At 37.3% G+C, this 20419-nt stretch overlaps 1 protein-coding gene across 3 annotated transcripts in view; it reads right to left on the bottom strand.

Moving 5' to 3' along the window:
- Positions 1-20419, bottom strand: part of TXNDC16 (thioredoxin domain containing 16) — a 136226-nt gene that overhangs the window by 113905 nt on the left and 1902 nt on the right. For 2 of the 3 annotated variants that reach the window (XM_042989701.1, XM_015544486.2), the window contains exons 2-6: positions 13490-13667; positions 12142-12447; positions 10831-10913; positions 5434-5507; positions 4526-4600 (exon numbers count right to left, since the gene is read on the bottom strand). In XM_042989701.1, coding sequence (XP_042845635.1) covers positions 4526-4600; positions 5434-5507; positions 10831-10913; positions 12142-12304 — 395 coding nt within the window. In that variant the 5' untranslated portion in view covers positions 12305-12447; positions 13490-13667. The remainder of the gene's footprint in view (positions 1-4525; positions 4601-5433; positions 5508-10830; positions 10914-12141; positions 12448-13489; positions 13668-20419) is intronic. The other variant, XM_007097565.3, reaches the window with a different exon arrangement.

Below are 20419 nucleotides of genomic sequence, written 5' to 3' on the forward strand. Positions count from 1 at the left end.
GGAGCCTGTTTTGGATTCTGTGTCTCCCCCTCTCTCTGTCCCTACCCCACTCGTGCTGTTCCTCTCTGTCTCTCAAAACTAAATATTAAAAAAAAAAAACTACAATGAGATATCACTTCACACCTGTCAGAATGGCTAAAAATAACAATACACAAAACAGCAAATGTTGGCAAGGATGTGGAGAGAGGGGAACCCTCTTAGATTGTTGATGGGAATGCAAACTGGTGCAGCCACTCTGGAAAACAGTATGGAAGTTCCTCAAAAAGTTAAAAATAGATCTACCCTACAACCCAGCAATTGCACTAATAGGTATTTACCTAGAGGATACAAAAATACAGATTTGAAGTGGCACATGCACCCGATGTTTATAGCAGCACTATGGACAATAGCTAAATTATGGAAAGAGCCCAAACGTCCATCAACTGATGAATGGATAAAGAAAATGTAGTATATACACACAATGGAATATTATTCAGCCATCAAAAAGAATGAAATCTTGCCATTTCCAACAACATGGATGGAGCCAAATATCCTATGTATTAACTAACTAGAATTTAAATTAAAAACTTGAAAATAAATAAAATCAGTTAAGTGTTTTTTAAAAATCTTGAAACTGGGGCACCTGGGTGGCTCAGTTAAGTGTCCAGCTTCGGCTCAGGTCATGATCTCACAGTTTGTGAGTTCGAGCCCCATGTCATGCTCTGTGCTGATAGCTCGGAGCCTGGAGCCTTCTTTGGATTCTGTGTCTCCCTCTCTCTGTGCCCCTCCCCCACTCATGCTCTGTCTCTCTCTCAATAATAAATAAACATTAAAAAAAATTTTTTTTAAATCTTGAAACCAAAAAAATAATAAATAAAATTGGAAAAATATTTTAAAAATAAATAAAAAATAAATAAATGAAAAACCAAAAGCTATTCATTTTTTTAAAGGGGTAAATTCCTTTGTAGCAATGGCATAAAGGAAACCACAGTAAAGCGTATCATCTACAAGTCAAAAGAGAAAAGATAAATTTGCACAGATAATTCTTTAAAAAGGAAATTCACAAGGTAAATGACAAACTTGGGGTAGGAAAGATAGTTTGTTCCCCTCATATAAAGTATCTAGAAGTTAATAAGAATAAAGTTCAAACATGACAGAAAAATGGGCAAAAGATACCAAATAGCAGTTCATTTCAATGAACAGTACGTAACTGCAAAAGAGTACAGGAGGGAGAAACTCTTGCCAGACACTGGGTATTTCAAACCGATGGTTTTAGCACATAAAAGTAGGATGACAGAATGAAAGGCGTTTTTTTCCCTCATGGTTATTTGGAAGGTGCAGCTATGATATGGCACACGATTTAACACAGTCCTTCAACATTCTAAATATCACTACTGAAAATTTTTGTAAAATACTATATTTCACAAGTCATTTTTCTTACATTTTAAATTAAAATGAGGACATTACCTCTTTACAATTCTTCTTTCTTGAAATTTATTTTTCCCCCTCAGTTTCTTCTTCCCATAAGTGTTGGTCTTGTGTAGGATGCTCCCTGGATAACTTGTATGCTGACAACACCTAGACCTGTACTCCCCAAGGGCTCAAATCCCCACAGCTGCCTACTCTAGACTCAGGTCTGATGGGCATTCCCTTGTTAAAGTAGATTCCTCTTCCCCTGTAAACCTGTCCTTCCTTGCCTACTTCAGATGTTGATCAGAAAGGATTTGGGATAGAGTGAGATTGGAAAGACAGAAAAGAAGAGATTAGGGATTAACTAGAGTTTGTAGTTTTATGATTGTAAGCAAATTAACTTTTACTAAATCCAGTTAATTTCACCTCCTAAGCATTAAAAAGAAAATCCCCTCTTTGCTATCTTTATTTTATCTCCCTAGATTATATAATGGACACACAATGGTTTCTATGTGTGCTTGGACTTCACAAATCTGTCTCACACCCACCAGAAAAAGCTTTCAAGTACTATTCTGATCATATCACTTATCTGCCTAAAATCCTCTGTTGAGCAATCAGGTGTTGAGGTGGTCAGTTAGGACAATGAGCCAAACTTAACAATCAAGCCTTTATTCACCTAATGTGATAGCAAGAGCCAGAGGCCAAAAGAGAGGCACCAGCTCCACAATGTTCCATTCCTTGCCCCACTGACCATGGGTTGGCATTAGGCCAGAGTCATATGGGTGTAGTTCAGGTGCAGGGAGGCATTGCATTCCCAGGGGCCCCAAACAAATGGCTCCTGACTCTTTATGGACTCCGGGGCTCAGGAGAAAGAAAGGGGGAGGAGCCAGAAGTGGAATGGTACTAAGTGGAGAAACGTGTCTCAAGCAAAGACCCTTGATAAGGTCTTAGTGGAAGCACCTAGGAGGTGCCTCAGCCAAGGTCCCTGATAATGAGGCCTTCGAATAGAGACACTTGGGCTAAAAATACAGGTGTACCCATGAGTATGTCTGGCCTCAGGGACTGGAACTGTGAGGTGCTTGATAGTTAGACCTTAACTTTCCCTAGAAAACTGCAATGCAGTGGGCATGCACCAAATCTGGTGTGGGCAGGACACCTTCCCCCATGAGGCCTACCAGACAAAGCCTGTAAATACCTGTTGTCAGGCCTGATAGATGACACAAAGATTCTGGCCTGGAGCTGAACTCCTAACTCTTCAGTGGCTACCCCAAAAGCCACAACTTCTTTACATGGTAAACACATATCTCTTCATCTGACCCCATACCTACTTTTCTGCTCTCATGTCCTGCTTCACATTTCATACTTCAGTAAAAACTGCCCCCTCCAAACTATTCTAACCTCTATGCATTTGCTCACAGTGTCCCCTGATCTCCCCACCTTCTGTTTCTTCACCAAGCAAACCTTCACTTATCCTTTAAGAATCATCCCAAGTGCTACATCCATCAGGAAGCCTTCTTAACAAATATCCACCCTCATTCTAGACACAAGTAACCATTCTCTATGCTGTGGATCCTTAAGCCTTATGCATCAAACTTCTATTTTACTTACTACATAATATTTTCTGTTTATGTATCTAACAAAACACTAAATTCCTAGAGAACAGAAGTCATATATTTTTCTATTATGTATCCCCAATGCCTACTGAGTATCAGGTACATAGCAGAAACATGGGGAATCATCTATTTGTGGAATTAGTATTCTATGAATCAGCATTAGCACAGCACTAGGAATAGGACACTCCTACAGCAGGATTGAATGACACAAGCCCCATGGGGTAACCAGTTCCCAGCATCGACAGCCTCTCCACACTAAGGCCCAATTGTTTTAAAACCACTTTGTCAGCAGGTTGTCCAACATGGGCCTGCTGCTCCAGGATTTGCTATCAAACTTGTCAAAGACAATCTTAAATCTTAGTATTGCCTCCCTAACCCTCAAAGAATCTTCTTTCTCTGTCTCTTCACCCTCTCATATCTGGGTCAAAGATTGTCATCAGGTATCCACTGTAAAAATGGCAGAAACTAGGGAGCTTCTTGAGAACAAGCATCATATCTATTAAAACTAGGACTTTGCTAAGCTTTTTATGACCCCCACCCTGAAGACACCTTTCTCTAGGGGGAAGTCTCTGCACAGCCTAGCAGCTCTTAGGAATTCCTCTTCAAAAGGCCATTGTTCACCCTCTACAACTGGCTTCTTGGTCTACAGGTCTTAGACTCCATGGTTGTCAGTGAGTTCTAAGAACTTTTCATTAATATATAATTAGTACTGGAACATTTAAAAGTATCCATTTGCAAAGTGATAACCACAACCTTCCACCTTTAAGTTTTGTGTCTTGTCGTTTAACTTTCACCCAATTTTTATGGGAATCCAGTCAGAGAGAAGAAAGAGGGGAGCCAAGCAGAAAACAAACACACTCAGTGTCAGCAAAGGTCTTAGTGGCGAAGAGTCCAAGCGCAACATTAAACTGGAAAAGTCCACGTTAACTTGTGTCCCTAATGAAGTTGTAGTTTCCAGCTGTCACCAAAGAGAGTATCAGACTTCATTCAGGAGGAGACTGCACAAATGGACTCCACATAGGCCTAAACCCCAGGTCTAAAGACTCCATGCCATAGAAGTTAAATTTAGATTCACTCTCTCTCTCAGTAAACACTACAATGTGTGTTGAGACTATCTGCACAGTTTCTGTACCTACTGACCAGGCACAGAGCTACAGACTCCAGAAAAATCAGGCTGGGGTCAGAAGCATGCCAGACATTTTAAAACTCCTAGTGAGAACAGCAAAGACAAACTTCTTACCTGGTAAAATCCTTACTTCACAGGTACATTCAAAAGCAAAAGCAATACTATGACCATGTGGTCCTGCTGTGCCCTCTCCTACTTTTATACAAAGATGTATCTGTATCCTTTGCCAGTCAAGAAATTTTAGATCCTCTATGTAGGAAGACAGACCAGTAATTTGTGTGAAATTAATGCCTATGAATATAATGTTAAAACCCTAAAATATTTTAATGGGTTGTGGTTTTCTAAAATGAAATCAAGAGATTGTTAACAATAAGTGAATGAGTACCCCTATACTTACAAGAGAACATGAGCAATGATGGCATTCACGTCAAACAAGGTATCAGTAGGGAATTCTCTCAGTAAGATGTTGCCCCTATAAAAAAATTTTTAAAAAGCATTACAGAAATATTTCCCTGGAACTCATTTTTCTTGTCTTTCTAATACAGTAGGTTGTAAGTTCTTTGATGTTAAGAGCCTGGGTGTTATCCATTATCCCATTCACCCATCAGCGTGCTGACGGTAAAATATGCACAAATATTTATTGAACATACGTTCAATAAATATGTTGACTTGGAAGAGTGTAGGCCCAGAACTTGGCAAAAAAACTAGGAAAACACATGAGTCTCAACACAGCTTCCTACCAACCTCCTTGTCACATACACACAGATTCCCTAAATGGGCTGGGAAGGAGACAAATAGGAGAGACAAACAAGTGTCCTCAGCAATTGGTCTGAGGAGACAGTATCTGTCCTCACTTCTTAGGCCAAATCCCAAGAGTTTGACAAAAAGATTTTGAGAAACTTCAGAGAGACTAGCAGACCAAAGTGGAGAGGAATCTGTAACTGGGACATTGGCAGATGTCTCAAAAATACCTTTCTTTCACACCCAAATATGGACCTGAGAGATCTACTCAAAACACTAACTTTGTTAAATGCTTACTTTCCAGGCACTTATAGTAGTAGTTTACATAAGAATTCTCATGTAATATTCAAAACAAGTCTGTGAGGTAGCTGTTATACCTATTTTAACTAATTTTATAGCTAAAGAAGCTAAAGTTCAGATAACAAATCTAAGACTTAGACCTTTTGCTAAACTTCATATAATCCCCCATGCATACAACTTTATCCTGGCTTAGTGATATTTTATATATTTTAATATTCTAGAAGTATAGCTTTAATTTGGCTATCACACTCAAAAACAGTTTACCTGAATAAATACACTTTCATCAAATCCTTTTCTTTTCCACAGTATCTTGATGTTTCTTCTTTGACACAATTAACCTTTAAAAGATTATATTTAAGGTTTAGAGTATATATCAAAAGGTCAAGTTTCTTGGTTATGAAACAAGAAGGAAAATTAAACAGTAAAATCTGTCTCCAGGTCAAATTAAAAAAAAATTTTTTTAATGTTTATTTTTGAGAGAGAGCAAGAGCAAGCACGAGTGGGGGAGGGGCAGAGAGAGCGGGAGACAGACTGTGAAGGAAGCTCCAGACTCTGAGTTGTCAGCACAGAGTCCAATGCAGGGCTTGAACTTGTGAACTGTGCGATCATGGCCTGAGCCGAAGTCAGACGCTTAACCAACTGAGCCACCCAGGATCCCCTCACATTTTTTATTTTACTTTTCTTTCTGATTTGTATCCTATAATTGCTCATTTATTCAAGTGGGTTACCTCAGAGAAAGTGTTTCTATACCTAAGAGTTATATTTAATTATACTTCAGAGTTTAAATTTAATTCAATCTTATGGAACAAGTACAAGGTAACCAGGTAGAAAAGGAAAGAAACCATTTAGGCAGGACAAAAAGTCATGAGCAAAAGCCAAGAAGCAGAAGTAAGTGGTAAGTTGAGAGCATGAAAGCATCTCAGCAGCTGGAACACAGGTACGGCAGATACTGCTGGTTTCTATTTTTTTCTTTCTTTCTTTTTAAACATTTGTTTATTTTGAGAGAGAGAGAGAGAGAGAGAGGCAGAGAGAGACAGGGAGAGAGAGACAATCCCAAGCAGACCCCGCACTGTCAGTGTAGAGCCCAACATGGGGCTCAACCTCATGAACCACAAGATCTTGACCTGAGCTGAAATCAAGAGTCAAATGCTTAACTGACTGAGCCACCCAGATGCCCCACTGCTGGTTTCTTATCCAAAATCCATCCTTCCCGTTTGTTTTATTAACAGAACTTCCCTAAACACAAATGCCCCCAGTGAAAGACTTTTCCAGGTTCCCCAACAACTATAGATGGCCAAACAATGTTAGGGAGAAGTTACTGGGGTCGAATCAAAGAAGGTTCTTAAAGGAGAGCTGACTTACACTTTTCCCACTTCTTCCTGACAAAAAACAGACAAGACAGTGCCAGAAGTAATTATGGACCATGAAGCATCTTTAAAGGATAAACCCTTGCGGAGGATGATGCAACAGAAACAGCAACATGAATGTAATGGAAGGCAAGGGAACACAAAGATAAGAAGGAAAGTTAAACGAGTATCACCTCAGTACAGGGCAAGGATGAATGAGATCTGAAGTAAAGCAGAAAAGGACAGAAGAGATTTGAGAGATTTCTCACCAATACAGTAAGTAAAACTAGGGAGAAGACTGAGCATGTGTATGCAGTAGGGAATAAAGGAAAAAAGAAGGAGATAAAAAGAATGAAGAGGTTTCTAGATGGGGCAAAGGGTAGCCACCAACAAAATTTACACTAAACTAAGGTTAGAAGAAAAACAGTCATTTCATTTTAGATTTTGTAAGTTTTGGTTTTGTTTTTTAAATGGGTTGGCTGTTTTGTATGTGTGTCATTCAATTTAATTTTAATGGAGTTTGAGGAAGCAGAATGACAACTAGGGAAGCTACATTTGTTTTCAAAAGCTACAAAAGGAGAACTGATACTCAGAAAAAAATACCAGGAATAGAGAAATTAGAATTAAAAGTTGGAATACTGCCATAACCAAAAAGAGTGAATTTTAGCATATGTAACTTTTTAAAGAATTCTTTAGGGGTACCTGGATGGCTCAATCAGTTGAGTGGCCAACTTCAGCTCAGGTCACGATCTCGTGGTATGTGAGTTTGAGCCCCACATTGGGCTCTCTGTTGTCAGCATAGAGTCCGCTTCAGATCCTCTGTCCACCCCACCCCACCCCTTCCCCTGCTTGCATTCTCTCTCTCAAAAATAAACACTAAAAAAAAATTTTTTTAAGTCAGAGCATAGGGGATGGTTAACATTAGGACAATAGATTTTTTTTCCATTCAGCCGTTTAACATATATATGAACACCTACCATATGTTAGTCACTCTTCTAGTCACTGGGGGCACAATTAAGTTCCAAATAAAGATTTTTATCTTTAGAACTTACATTCTAAAAGTAGGGACAGACAATTTTAAAAACTAATTAATATGCAGCATTAAGTCCCACAAATTAAAAAAACAGTAAAGGGATAGTATGTAACAGGACATTTTATACAGGTAATCAAGGAAGGCTTGGTGGGGGGAGGGGAGGTGACCTTTGCACAAAGAACTGAAGCAATGTAGTGATGCATACTATTATATAAGTATGTTGAAAAGAGGAGTTCTGACAGAAGAGAAAATACTTGCAAAGGCCTTGTAGAAATAATACATCAAGCAGGTTCAGGTAACAAAAAGATGACTTGTAGGTGTCAGGAACAAACTGAGCAGGTTGGAGAGGCAGAAAAAGAAATGAGAGGAAGCCAGTGTCCATAAGAGTGAAGAGTTTCAAGTTTATCTTAACTGTAACAGGAAGCCTTTTGGAGGGGTAGCAATGTGACCTGACACATTTGACTTATGCATAGAGAAGAATTTAGTAGGACAAGAGTGAAAAGAGAAAGGCCAATTATTAGAAGGCTATGATAGTTTCCCAGATGAGAAGTCATGAAGGTCTTTGACAACAGGGGTCAAAGTGGAGGTGCAGGAAGTGCTAAGATTTGGGAAGTTTTGATAGTAGAACCTAAAGGTTTATTGATGGGTTGGTTATGACAAAAAGTCAAAGATGATTCAAAGGTTTTTTGTTTTAAAGTCTACTTTGATATAGTAAGATAACTATACCAGCCTCCTTTTGGTCATCACTTAATGATACATCTTTTTCCTTCCTTCAATACTTTGAAGATATCTGAAGACTGGCTTTATTTTAAGATGCGTTTCTAAATAGCATACATTTGGGTTTGGTTATTGCACTCAGCTTGGCAATCTTTGTCTTAACTGGAACATTTAGTACATTTATATTTTAGTGTTTTCTTCATCTACCTCTGCCTCCTGAAATCTTAACTTTTCAAGACAATCTCAAAATGCTACTTTTTGTAAAGTCTTTCCAAATACCATACGTGACCTTCTGCCATGACCATCAGATATGAGCTTCCCTTCTTTAAACCTCAGTGGCATTTTATCTGTATCTCATATTACAACAATTATGTTCTGCTAGTTATTGAAGTGATTTGTGTTTTATCTCCCCTATTTAGGATCTAAACTCTCCAAAGAAATAAACTGGGTCTTTATCACATATCTATCTAAAAAACTAAATGAAGCAGCTCATTTCAATGTCATAAACATTTACCAAATATTTATTATGTGCAGAGAGTGAGCTAGGTACTTAATATTTGTCTGCCTTATTCACCAGTCTTGTTTCCACACAGCTTAGCATCCTCAACTGTAAAATCAAGACTTTACGTTTTTGTTAGTTCATTAAGGCAACACTCTAGGCATGAACTTTAATATTCTATTTTAGTTACCAGATATACAGTTACTAGTTACTAAATAAATAGTATGATTATCCCTTTTGAATGTCATACAAACTTAGTATTTCATCTCTAAACTTTAGTCTAGAATTTTATTAAAAGCTCCTCAAAGATGAGCACCATTATCATTCTAGAGTGTAATCAGCTGTTCAAAGTTAACCCAGTTATATACTGAATTAAGAAAAGACTTTTTTTTAAATGTTTAGCAGTGACATAGAAATACAGAATTGGTCTTTTCCCCTGGTTCCTCACACATTCCTAAAACCCTTGTTATTTCCTGAGTGACAGGAGGGCTAGGAGTATCCTTTGTTCTAACACTTGGTCTTTAACCCCAGTTCCTTATAGAAGAGCTTCTAAGACCCTTGGAAACTCCTAGAGTATCTTTTTGCATGCTAAAACACTGATCACTGGGGGGCCCTAGATAGCTTCAAGATGGGGGCTGCTCACTAAAAAGACAAAGGCATGATTAGAAGATTGAACTTTCTGCCCCATCTCCCATCCTCTGCGCTAGAGATGAAGCCAATCACCAGTGGCCAATGATTTACTCAATCGTGCCCACATAATGGAATCACCATAAAAACCCTAAATAACAGGGCTTGAAAGCTTCCAGGCTGGTGAACACATCTAAGTAATGGGAAGGTGAAACACCCCATACTACAAGAGGACAGAAGCTCCTGTGCTCAAGGCTTCCAGACCTTGCCATATGCATCTCTTACATTTGGCTGTTCCTGAGCTCTATCACACATAATAAACCAGTAATAGTACACAAAGTGTTTTCTTGAGTCCTGAGAGCCATTACAGCAAATTATTGAACAAGCAAGGAGGGGGTTTTGAGAGCTCCCAGTTTATAGCCAAGTCAGACAGAAGTTGTAGGCAACCTAAGAATCTACTCCCTATGATTGGCATCTGAAGTAGAGGGCAATCTTATAGGACTAAGCCCTTAACCTGTGAGATCTGGGTTACATGGGTGGTCAGTATCATAAGTGACTGGTGTAGAAAACTCACACATTTGATGTCAGAAGTGTTCTGTGGATAGAGGGAAGAGTTTCCCTTTAATAGGCAAGGTTAGTTAACCTTTCTATGCTTCCTGCCCTGGGAACTCTAGCTGCAGGGACCAAGTGGGTCAGCAGCCATCTCTCAGAAGCAGAAGGCTAATGAACTAAGAAAGAATAAATGTACACAGAAAGTCAGGCAGACACTAATCTGACAGAATTTAATAATCACTGGGTTATTAATCATTCAATTTTCTGAGGTACAAATTCTAAGATTAAAGTAAATGAAAAGCTCATGTAGCTATCTAATCCATGATGCATGTGGAAATTTTCCATAATACTCCATGGCAAGTTTGAACATTTTTTGAGAAAAAAATTAAATACATCATTTCAAGTTAGGCTGTTTTGACTTTGTCCTAAAAATAAAGGAAAAACTGCAACATAAGCAATTATAAAGACTTAGAAGAACAGAAAACAAAAAATACTCCAATTACCTCAATTTTGATACTTCAGTTTGTGCTAATAGAAATTGAATAAATAGTTGAATGTGGAGATCTACTATATTTGTCAGGCAAAACAAAGCAAAAAAGCCTAAGTATAGCATTAAAAGCTGAAACAGTTTATAAAACAAATTAAGTTCTAAGCTAACAAAAAATTCTGAACAGCTTTTTTCTTTATCTACATGTACTAATTACACCATAATCTGGAAGTATCTTCTGTGCTTCTGTTTTTTCTTATGAAAAAAAGGTAGAAAAAAAATATTTTTCCAGTTTGGAAAAAGATCTGAAACGTAAGTATTTTTAGATACTCAGCATTAAGTCATATAATTATAAAATGTTTGTCACTAATAATTTAGTATCAAAAAAATATCTTTCTACCTTTGCAACTGAAATTCCAAAGTCCTGGAGAGGTTTAACAGCCTCATTCAGTTCTTCAAGAAATATGGAAGTTCTTGGCGAATCTAAAATAAGAAATGTTTTATGAATGTTTTATGGCTCGCTCCTTAGGAAAGATGAATTTTTAAAATTAAGGCCCAAAGCTGCAAACTGAAAAAGAAATGGATTGGTTTGCCCAACAAGTATATACAATACAACCAATAATCAAGTAAACATACCTGGTTATATAATTTTATACCGTTACTTCTTATTGCCTCATTATTCTTATTTCTAATGTTTTTATGATGATTTTAATTTTGTAAGTGAATTTTAAAAATTTCTAAAATAAGAATAAATAAATGTTTAATTCAAAGCTAACATTCGGCATTATTTTTCCAAGTTTCCATATACACAACACACATGTATACATGCACAAAACTTTCAAAATGATTTTAAAATACCATTTTCAAATCACAATTATAAGAACCAACAGAAACATGGATTAATTTCACTTACTAATTCCAGGAATAGTATTTTTTAAGGCATAAAGACTTAAATGAGACCATTACATTTTTAGTTATGTTCAATACTTACATTGGTTAATCAGTGTAATTAATGGTATACTAAAGCAGAGTATTAAATAAAAGCATTACTAATTCTTCACTTAAAGTTTTAAAATACTTTAAACATGTCCACTTGCTAAAAATATCAAGAAGTATACTTTCAGAAATGACTAGATGAGGGGCGCCTGGGTGGCTCAGTTGGTTAGGCATCGGACTTCAGCTTAGGTCATGATCTTGCGGTTCATGGGTTTGAGCCCCACAACAGGCTCTGTGCTGATAGCTCAGAGCCTGGACCCTGCTTCAGATTCTGTGTCTCCCTCTCTCTCTGCTCTGCCCCTCCCCCACTCACATTCCGTCTCTCTCTCTCTCTCTCAAAAATAAATAAACGTTATAAAAAATTTTTTTTAAAGGACTGGATGAAATTCAGGTGTTACTCTACTAATAGCTAATTCTTATCTAGTATTTACTAAAGACTAAGTCACATGAATAAAGTCATTTAATCCTCACAACAAATTTATAAAGTATTATTTCCTCATTATGGATGACAACAAAAACACAGAGAGGCTAAGTGATTTAACCAAAATCACACAGAAGGTCAACTGGCACAATCATGATTTAAACTCAGGCATATATATTTTAGTAACAGCTTTATAGCACATAATACTAATCTTGACAGTATCCCAGCAATACTACTGATTAAATAGCAAGAGAAACATCACAAAAATCACGTCAGAATATAAAAAATACTTACCGGCTTGACAAAAATAAGCTAAGGAGGCTTTTCCCGGTTGCAATGTACTGAAGTATTTCTGAGGGCTCAGTTCTGATAGAGAGTCCACTGCTGACTTATAAAAAATGCACATCATGACAAAAGAGATGCCAACTCTATATATATTGAAACTGGAAGACATCATCAGCTGTAGTTGTACATGGGCAGGAGATTTTTGTCTGTTTTGTTCACTGCTGTGTTCTGTTGCCTAGGACAATACCTAGCAACGGTAGGTATTCAACAAAGTTTTGCTGAATAAATTTGTTAAACAAATGAATGAAGTAAAATCTGCAAGAAGAATAATGTAAGACATTACTTACATATTTGATTTTGTTAATACTTTCCTATTTCCTTCCAGTAAACATTTGAGAGGGATATCTATAATGACATTGATTTGATAATACGATTGATTCTGGATACTTGCAAAAGATATCAAAGATATCCAGAAAATACAATATGAAATATTTTATGTTTAATAGATCTTTACTAGAGTATGTTAAGCTAATTGTCATTTTTAAGGGTTCTAAAACTAAGTCTCAAACCTTATCCAATCCTTGTTTTAAATTGGTCATTTTATCTTTCTCTACCCAAAGTAGATTTACAATGAATACTCAAATAGTTATTTCATACCATTACCATGGGAGTGAGGCATCCAAAACCTACATCTATTATGTTTACATTCTTTTTACTTTAAATTTCCTGGAAGATAGCTATTAAAACTATTTAAGGGGCACCTGGGTGGCTCAGTTGGTTGAGCGACCAACTTCGGCTCAGGTCACGATCCTGCAGTTCATGAGTTGGAACCCCACATGGGGCTAGCAGCTATCAGTACAGAGCCTGCTTGGAAACCTCTGTCTCCCTCTCTCTCTTCCCCTCCCCTGTTATGCATGCATGCATGTTCTCTCTCTCTCAAAAGTAAATAAAAATTTAAAAAAAAACTTGGAAACCAATTTGACAATAAATTTCATATTAAAAAAACTAATAATGTTCCTTCTAAATACAGTTTTCATTTTATTTGTTTATAATTTTTTAATGTTTATTTGAGAGAGAGAGAGAGAGAGAGACAGCATGCATGCACAAGTGGGGGAGGGGCAGAGAGAAAGAGAGCAAGAGAGACACAGAATCTAAAGCAGGCTTTAGGCTTGAGCCATCAGTACAGAGCCCAACACGGGGCTTGAACTCACATGACCTGAGCTGAAGTCAGATGCTTAACTGACTGACCCACCCAGGTGCCCCATAAATACACTTTTTTAAGTATACGACTTAGACTTACTTATACAGCTTAGACATTTAAGTATCTTTTTCAACCCAAGTTTTAATTCAACTCTACCTTCTGAACTCAGATTTGTTTCAATACTCTCCTCTCTTCTTCCAAGCTGCACTTACTTCCATGCTGTCCTCTACATCTGTTGTCAATTCTTTGTCTCCCATTTTGCCACTTTCATATTTCTCTCCAACAATTTCTTCTTTCAGGAAGTTTTCCACTGATGATCTATAGTATCTAAGTTCTAAAAGAAGACAGTTTAGGAAAATTAATATAATATAAAAATATCATACTTCCAGAAGGGAGAGACATACCCACAGGTATAGGTGAGATTTTTAACTTTTTTTAATTTCAAATAGAACCCCTACCTTTCAAACAAAAGATCACTATCTCAAAACAAGAGACAGAAAAAAATAGCAAAAAATTACTCACAATGAGAGGGGTAGACTTTCTGTAAGAAATAAAATAATAAAAGAATGAAAATTTAGGGAAAATTGTACTAGATACTTAATCTGCTCTTTCAATACGATCAGTAAGCATATAATACCTCTCCTTTAAAAGCAGGTATTCCTAAAAAAGGAGCTAATTACTAATTACTTCTTAACATTCTTTTCATTAGAGCTAATTTATATCAGTGAACAAATTTGTCATCAATATTTAATAATGAGCCAAGAGTTCAAAAATTCAAGTAGAATGAGTGAGGACTGTGAGTGAGAGGCATATAAAAAAGTAATTTTAATGATATAATTAGGGAGTATCCTTGGCATTAACATTGATTACACATTTTAGCCATTTTAAACCAGTGTATTTTAAAGCCACTTTATATTAATGAGGATGGTTTAAAATAGGTCATTCAATATTTTCTTTATTGGGGGGAAGGGAAATGCATGCATCCTGAGGCTAAGGGAATAACTATATAATGTATTTACTATATGAAATAACCAAAACCTAATTAAAAATGAACCTTTTAAGTAAAAGTACATTTGAACGAGTCAAGTATAAATATAATTTTTCCTGGACTTGTGGTTATAATTCAGTTATTTTAACACTAAATTGGACAGTAGGGTTAACACATTATTTTTTCCCCTAGAATGAATTTTGTAGCAGTAAAAGGTCTAACTGCACATTCAGTGCTAGAATACTTTCCCACATCTATTTCATTGGACAAATGAAATTATAGATGTTGAAGTACTACGCATTTGGTCAATTAGAGATGTTGGTGATTATTCTGACATACATATTTTCAGGGATAGGAATTCATTAGTAACTCTAACCTTTGCAATTTTTCCATCTTTGATAAATTTGATTATTTAAGTAATTACTTAAAGCAGAGAATATTGCAGAGATCAACCAGAAATATAGTTTATGTGGTCTTAATAAAATAAGCACTGAATAATGATTTAACCAAATCTATGACAACCACAGTTCAGAGGATGGGGAGACAGAAAGTAAGGGAACATACAATTAGTGTGGGAAAAGAAATAAAAGAGCTAAATCTTCACTTTCACAAGACCAAAAGCCAAGTTTATTGGAAATAGGAAGATGAATGCCAAAAGAAATAGGGAACAATTGAAATAATTTCCCCCTAAGGAATAAGAAATTGGAGGCGGAAGACACCAAGGGGACTTTTGAAGTCTTATATAAAACCATCTGACTCTTTAAATACCTTTTCATTTTGATTGAAAAGTTAAAGTCATTGTATTTGGACTATATCAAAATAAAAAGCTGCACAGCAAAGGAGACAGCTATCAAAACTAAAAGACAATCTACTGAATGGGAGAAGATTTGCAAATAACATATCCAAGAAAGGGTTTGTATCCAAAATATATATAAAGAACTTACATAATTCAACACCAAAAAAACCCAAAAAACATAAACCAAAAAAAAAACCAACAAAACAAAACAAAAAAACAAAAACCCCAAGTAATCCAATTTAAAAACGAGCAGAAGACATGAACAGACATTTCTCCAAAGATGGTACACAGATGGCCAACAGACACATGAAAATACGCTCAACATCACTCATCATCAGGCCAGTGCAAATCAAAACCACAATGAGATGTCACCTCGAACCTGTCAGAATGGCTAAAATCAAAGCTCAAAAAACAACAACGACGGGCAAGGATGTGGAGAAAAAGGAACCCTCATGTACTGTTGGTGGGAATGCAAACTGGTGCAGCTACTGTGGAAGACAGTATGGAAGTTCCTCAAAAAATTTAAAATAGAACTACCCTATGATCCAGTAATTGCACTATTGGGTATTTACCCAAAGAATATGAAAACACTAATATAAAAAGATATATGCACTTCTATGTTTACTGCAGCATTACTCGCAATAGTCAAATTATGGAAGAAGCCCAAGTGTCCATCCATAGGTAAATGAGTAAAGAAAATGTGGTATGCATATGTAAGTATGTACATACATACATATATATACATACATACACCCACATAATAGAATATTATTCAGCCAAAATAAACAATGAAATTTTGCTATTTGCAACAACATGGATGGATCTAGAGGGTATAATACTAAGCAAAGAAGTAGGAGAAAAACAAATACCATATGATTTCACTCACATGCAGAATTTGAGAAATAAAACAAAACAACAAAGAAAAAAAGAGAGACAAATCAAAAAACAGACTCTTAACTACAGGGAACAAAGAGTTACCAGAGGGGAGGGTGGCGGGGGATGAAACAGGTGAAAGGGATTAAGGATACACTTATCTGGATGAGCACTGAGTAACATATGGAATTGTTGAATTGCTACACTGTACACCTGAAATTAATACAATGCTGTATGTTAACTACACTGGAATAAAATAAAATAAGAATTAAAGTTGTTACTTGTATGTAATCAAATTTTCCATAGCTTCTACTCATATTAATCCAACCTATCCTTGTGGGGCCACAGAAGACTGTTCATTTCACATGCATGGAAAATAAAATGCATTTGCCCAGAGACATGTTCTCCACATAAAAATATCTTTAAATTAAAAAGAGAAATTTTGATGGGAAAGGGTGGGGAATGAGAAGACCAGCAAGAACAGAGTAAAAGCAAAGATACAAAAGGTACTCGGTGACTTTTTCCCTCCAGTAGGTAGAAAGTAGAATAGAAAACAATACTTAATGATTCAAAATCTAAATATCAATAAAGAGATGAATACCTTGAGAAATGTGACATTGGTACCTTGATGTAGTAGTTCATTGGTATGGGGTAAATAGTTCCAGTTCTGTAGAAGTTGAGATTACACTTAGCTTCCTGCACCTCCCACCTGTAGTGAGTTAGCTGTGCCCACTGTGTGACTTAATCTGGCTAATGAATGTAAGCAAAAGCTCATGTTTCTTTCAGGCAACAATTTAATAGCCAGTGTGTGATAGGGCAGGATTTATTTTCTTCTGTCACAGTCATTAAAAATGCTCAATTTGTGGCTGTTCCTCAGCATGAGTCCCAGAATGAGCACAACAGAGAACCCTCACTGATTTGTAATTAGCATGTGACATAGGAGGTAATCAACCTTATTGCCTTAAACTACTGAGATTTGAGGGGTCATCACTACAGCATAATCTAGTTTATCTTCACTATTATACAAACTAGAATGAGGTGCTACCTTAACAAGAACCCCAAAACATTAGCTTAGAGGCCAAGAAGCAAGGACTGTTCAGGATCTAATCAAGGAAACTTTCATCAGAGACTGGAGCTTGGCAATCCACAGTAAGGAGTGACAAAACATTTGCTGAAATGGTCACTATAATAATTTGGAGGTGACACATACTTAATGAATTTATAATGAGCATGTACCCAGGCTTGTGTGGCTAATGAACCTCTTTATGGCCCTAAGAGAGGAGGCTGGTAGTCAGAAGATGAACACTGTGTGATAGTTGCTGTTGGTTATGTTTAATAAGATATTCAAAGAAAGGTAGTCAAAGAACCACTGCCATCCAAGAGACTAGCTGGTTAATACTTACACAGTCCTTTAGCCCCCACCCTTCTGTCAGAGAGCAAGCTGACAAGCTGCTCAGCCATGGAAAGGGGCCATACTATCCAAAGCCAACTTCAGATGTGGCCAAAGATAATAAAGACGGAAAGACCTCTTGCAGAGTAAAGCCAAGGACCATGGAGAACTATGCCCCAGGGCATATGCCAGAATATGAACTATTCGATACTGGTCTACAATAATGAGATAAACAAAGAAATTGAGAACAAATGTCAAAAAGTTTTTATAGTCCTTTTTACACAGTAGTTTTGTGTTTTATGAATCTAAAAAATTTTTAACAGGCTTGTCATGTGCTAGGTGTTTTCATTTTATTTTTCTTATAATTCATTTTTATTGTATTTAACAAAAATTCAAAGTAAATTGGAATTTTAAAAAACTGGTCATTCTTAGCAGATAGTTTGAGAAGCACTGACCTAGAGAAACCAGTGAACAGAACAAAAGCCCTAACAATATCTGCCCAGTGATATTTCAAAGTTGCTACAGTCTAAAGTCTGGTGTATGTCTTCCATTCTTCCCCTCTCCAAATTGGCACATGTATTATAGTTATTTGTCCCTACACTATCCTATGTATCCAAGTGGAGGTGGGAAACAGGTAACTTATAATGTCCTAAGACATTAACACTACTGGGCATTACTTAGAGATCCTGGACTGTTGAGCTTGGTACAGTGATTGAATGGGATTTGAGGGCTATATCCATTGGGAAGGGCCAAAGATGAATTACATGTAAGAAGGAGAATATCTGTTGACAAAAATGGTGGATTGTTCAAATGTTTCTAGTTCTCTACACATGTTAAAATTGTACTTCTCCACTTCCTTGAAATAGGAAGTGACTTGATTTGGCCAATGAAATGTACAGTGACATATGTAACTTCTGGGAGCTTTTAAGAGTCAATATAGGGGTGCCTGAGTAGCTCAGTTGGTAGAGCATCCAACTTTGGCTCAGGTCATGAACTTGTGGTTCAAAAGTTCAAGCCCCGTGTCAGGCTATGTGCTGACAGCTCAGAGGCCTGGAGCCTGCTTAGGATTCTGTGTCTCCCTCTCTATCTGCCCTTCACTGCTCATGCTCTCTCTCTCCCTCCCTCAAAAAAAAAATAAATAAATAAATAAATAAACATTAAAAATTAAAAAAAAAAAAGAGTCAATATATACGGGCGGGGGGGTGGGGGTCTGGGTGGCTCAGTCAGTTAAGCATTCAACTTCTGCCAGGTCATGATCTCATGGTTTATGAGTTCGAGCCCCACGTCGGGCTCTGTGCTGACAGCTCAGAGCCTGGAGCCTGCTTCCCATTCCATGTCTCCCTCTCTCTCTCTGCCCCTCCCCCGCTCATGCTCTGTCTCTCTCTTTCTCTTAGGAAATAAACATTAAAAAAATTTTAAAGAAAGAGTCAATATATACGTTTCATGAATCACAACTCACTTTTCTTCTGCTGTAATGAATGATAACACTCAGAATGAGGCCTTCTCAGGCACCTGGGTGGCTCAGTCAATTAAGCATCCGACTTCGGCTCAGGTCATGATCTCACAGTTCATGGGTTCGGGCCCCACTTCGAGCTCTGTGCTGACAGCTCAGAGCCTGGAGCCTGCTTCAGATTCTCCGTCTCCCTCCCTCCCCCCCCCCACCCCAACCCAGCTTGTGCTCTCTCTCAAAAATGAATAAAAAATTTTTAAAAATGAAAAAAAAAATGAGGCCTTCTCTGCTGAACCAAGTCTCAGAAAGAGGACAACATAAGGCAAAGCTCCCAGATAACCCAGAGAGAGCAGAAATTAAACACTTGCTTTAAACCACTGAAGTTTGGGGGTTGTTATTACAGTATAACCCAGCCTAGCCTTATCGGTTTTAATAATAGCTAAGGGGAGAGTGACTTGAACATAAATACATATACTAGATTTTTAAAGCAGAAAATGTGAAAGAATTCACAGGAAATTGGGGCACGTGGGTGGCTCAGTTGGTTAAGCGACTGACTTTGGCTCAGGTCACGATCTCACAGTTTGTGAGTTGGAGCCCTGCATCGGGCTCTGCACTGACAGCTCAGAGCCTGGAGCCTGCTTCAGATTCTGTGTCTCCCCCTCTCCTTACCCCTCCCCTGCTCACGCTCTGTGTCTGTCTCTCAATAATAAATAAATGTTAAAGAAAAAAAAAATTCACAGGAAATTGACCCAATTTCACTATAGGGAAGATTCTAAAAGAGAAGAGGACTCTTTCAAATGCAATGGACTATAACCACAACAGGTGTCAATACTAAAAGAAGGCGGAAGTCATAGGCAAATATTTGCCAATAGTACACACATCTCCCAACTACATGCAGACTCCTACCCTTAGAGCCTGGAGGGTCCCCTCAATTCATCAGGATAATGTTCCTGTCAGCACTAATCAGAGTTGGTATGCAAGATGTAAGTTTTGCCTCATCCCTAAACTCTAAACACGTATGCCTGCACAAGTCATTTAAAGTTGGAAAAAATGTGTGACAATTAAGGTCAAATACAAAAGGGTGACAAACACTGTAAGCATGGAACAATGAGACTGTAGTACAAAAAGAGCTAAAGCTTGCAAATAAAATGCATCAAAATTTTGTTCAGCACCTGAATACTGAGAGAGCCCCCAGGGGGCAATGAGGAGGAAAAATTTCAACAGGAAAACTCCTCTTCTTGCAGGGAGGGCAGGAGGAAGGATCTGCCTTCATGTGTTCCACAGCTGGAGCAGCTGGTGAGTGACTCTTCCCACTTTGGGATTGGGTCCTATTTATAATAATACTGGAAAAAAAGTTCTGCTTTTAAATGTTTGAAGACCACTGTGCTAGAATAATGTACCCTGCTAGAACAATATTCAACCATTGTGCATTTGAACACTTTCATATTTTAGAATATCAAGCAGCAAGTTTTTCTAGAAGACTTTGGTTAGTTTCCCCTTTATAGACTCAAATTTCCCTTATGATTAACAATAAATGCTTACAAACTTCCTGTAAGAACATTCTGGCAAAAATTAGCTTAACAATTTAA

Source organism: Panthera tigris, chromosome B3 (genome assembly GCF_018350195.1).
Source record: "Panthera tigris isolate Pti1 chromosome B3, P.tigris_Pti1_mat1.1, whole genome shotgun sequence".
In the NCBI taxonomy this organism is placed as follows: domain Eukaryota; kingdom Metazoa; phylum Chordata; class Mammalia; order Carnivora; family Felidae; genus Panthera; species Panthera tigris.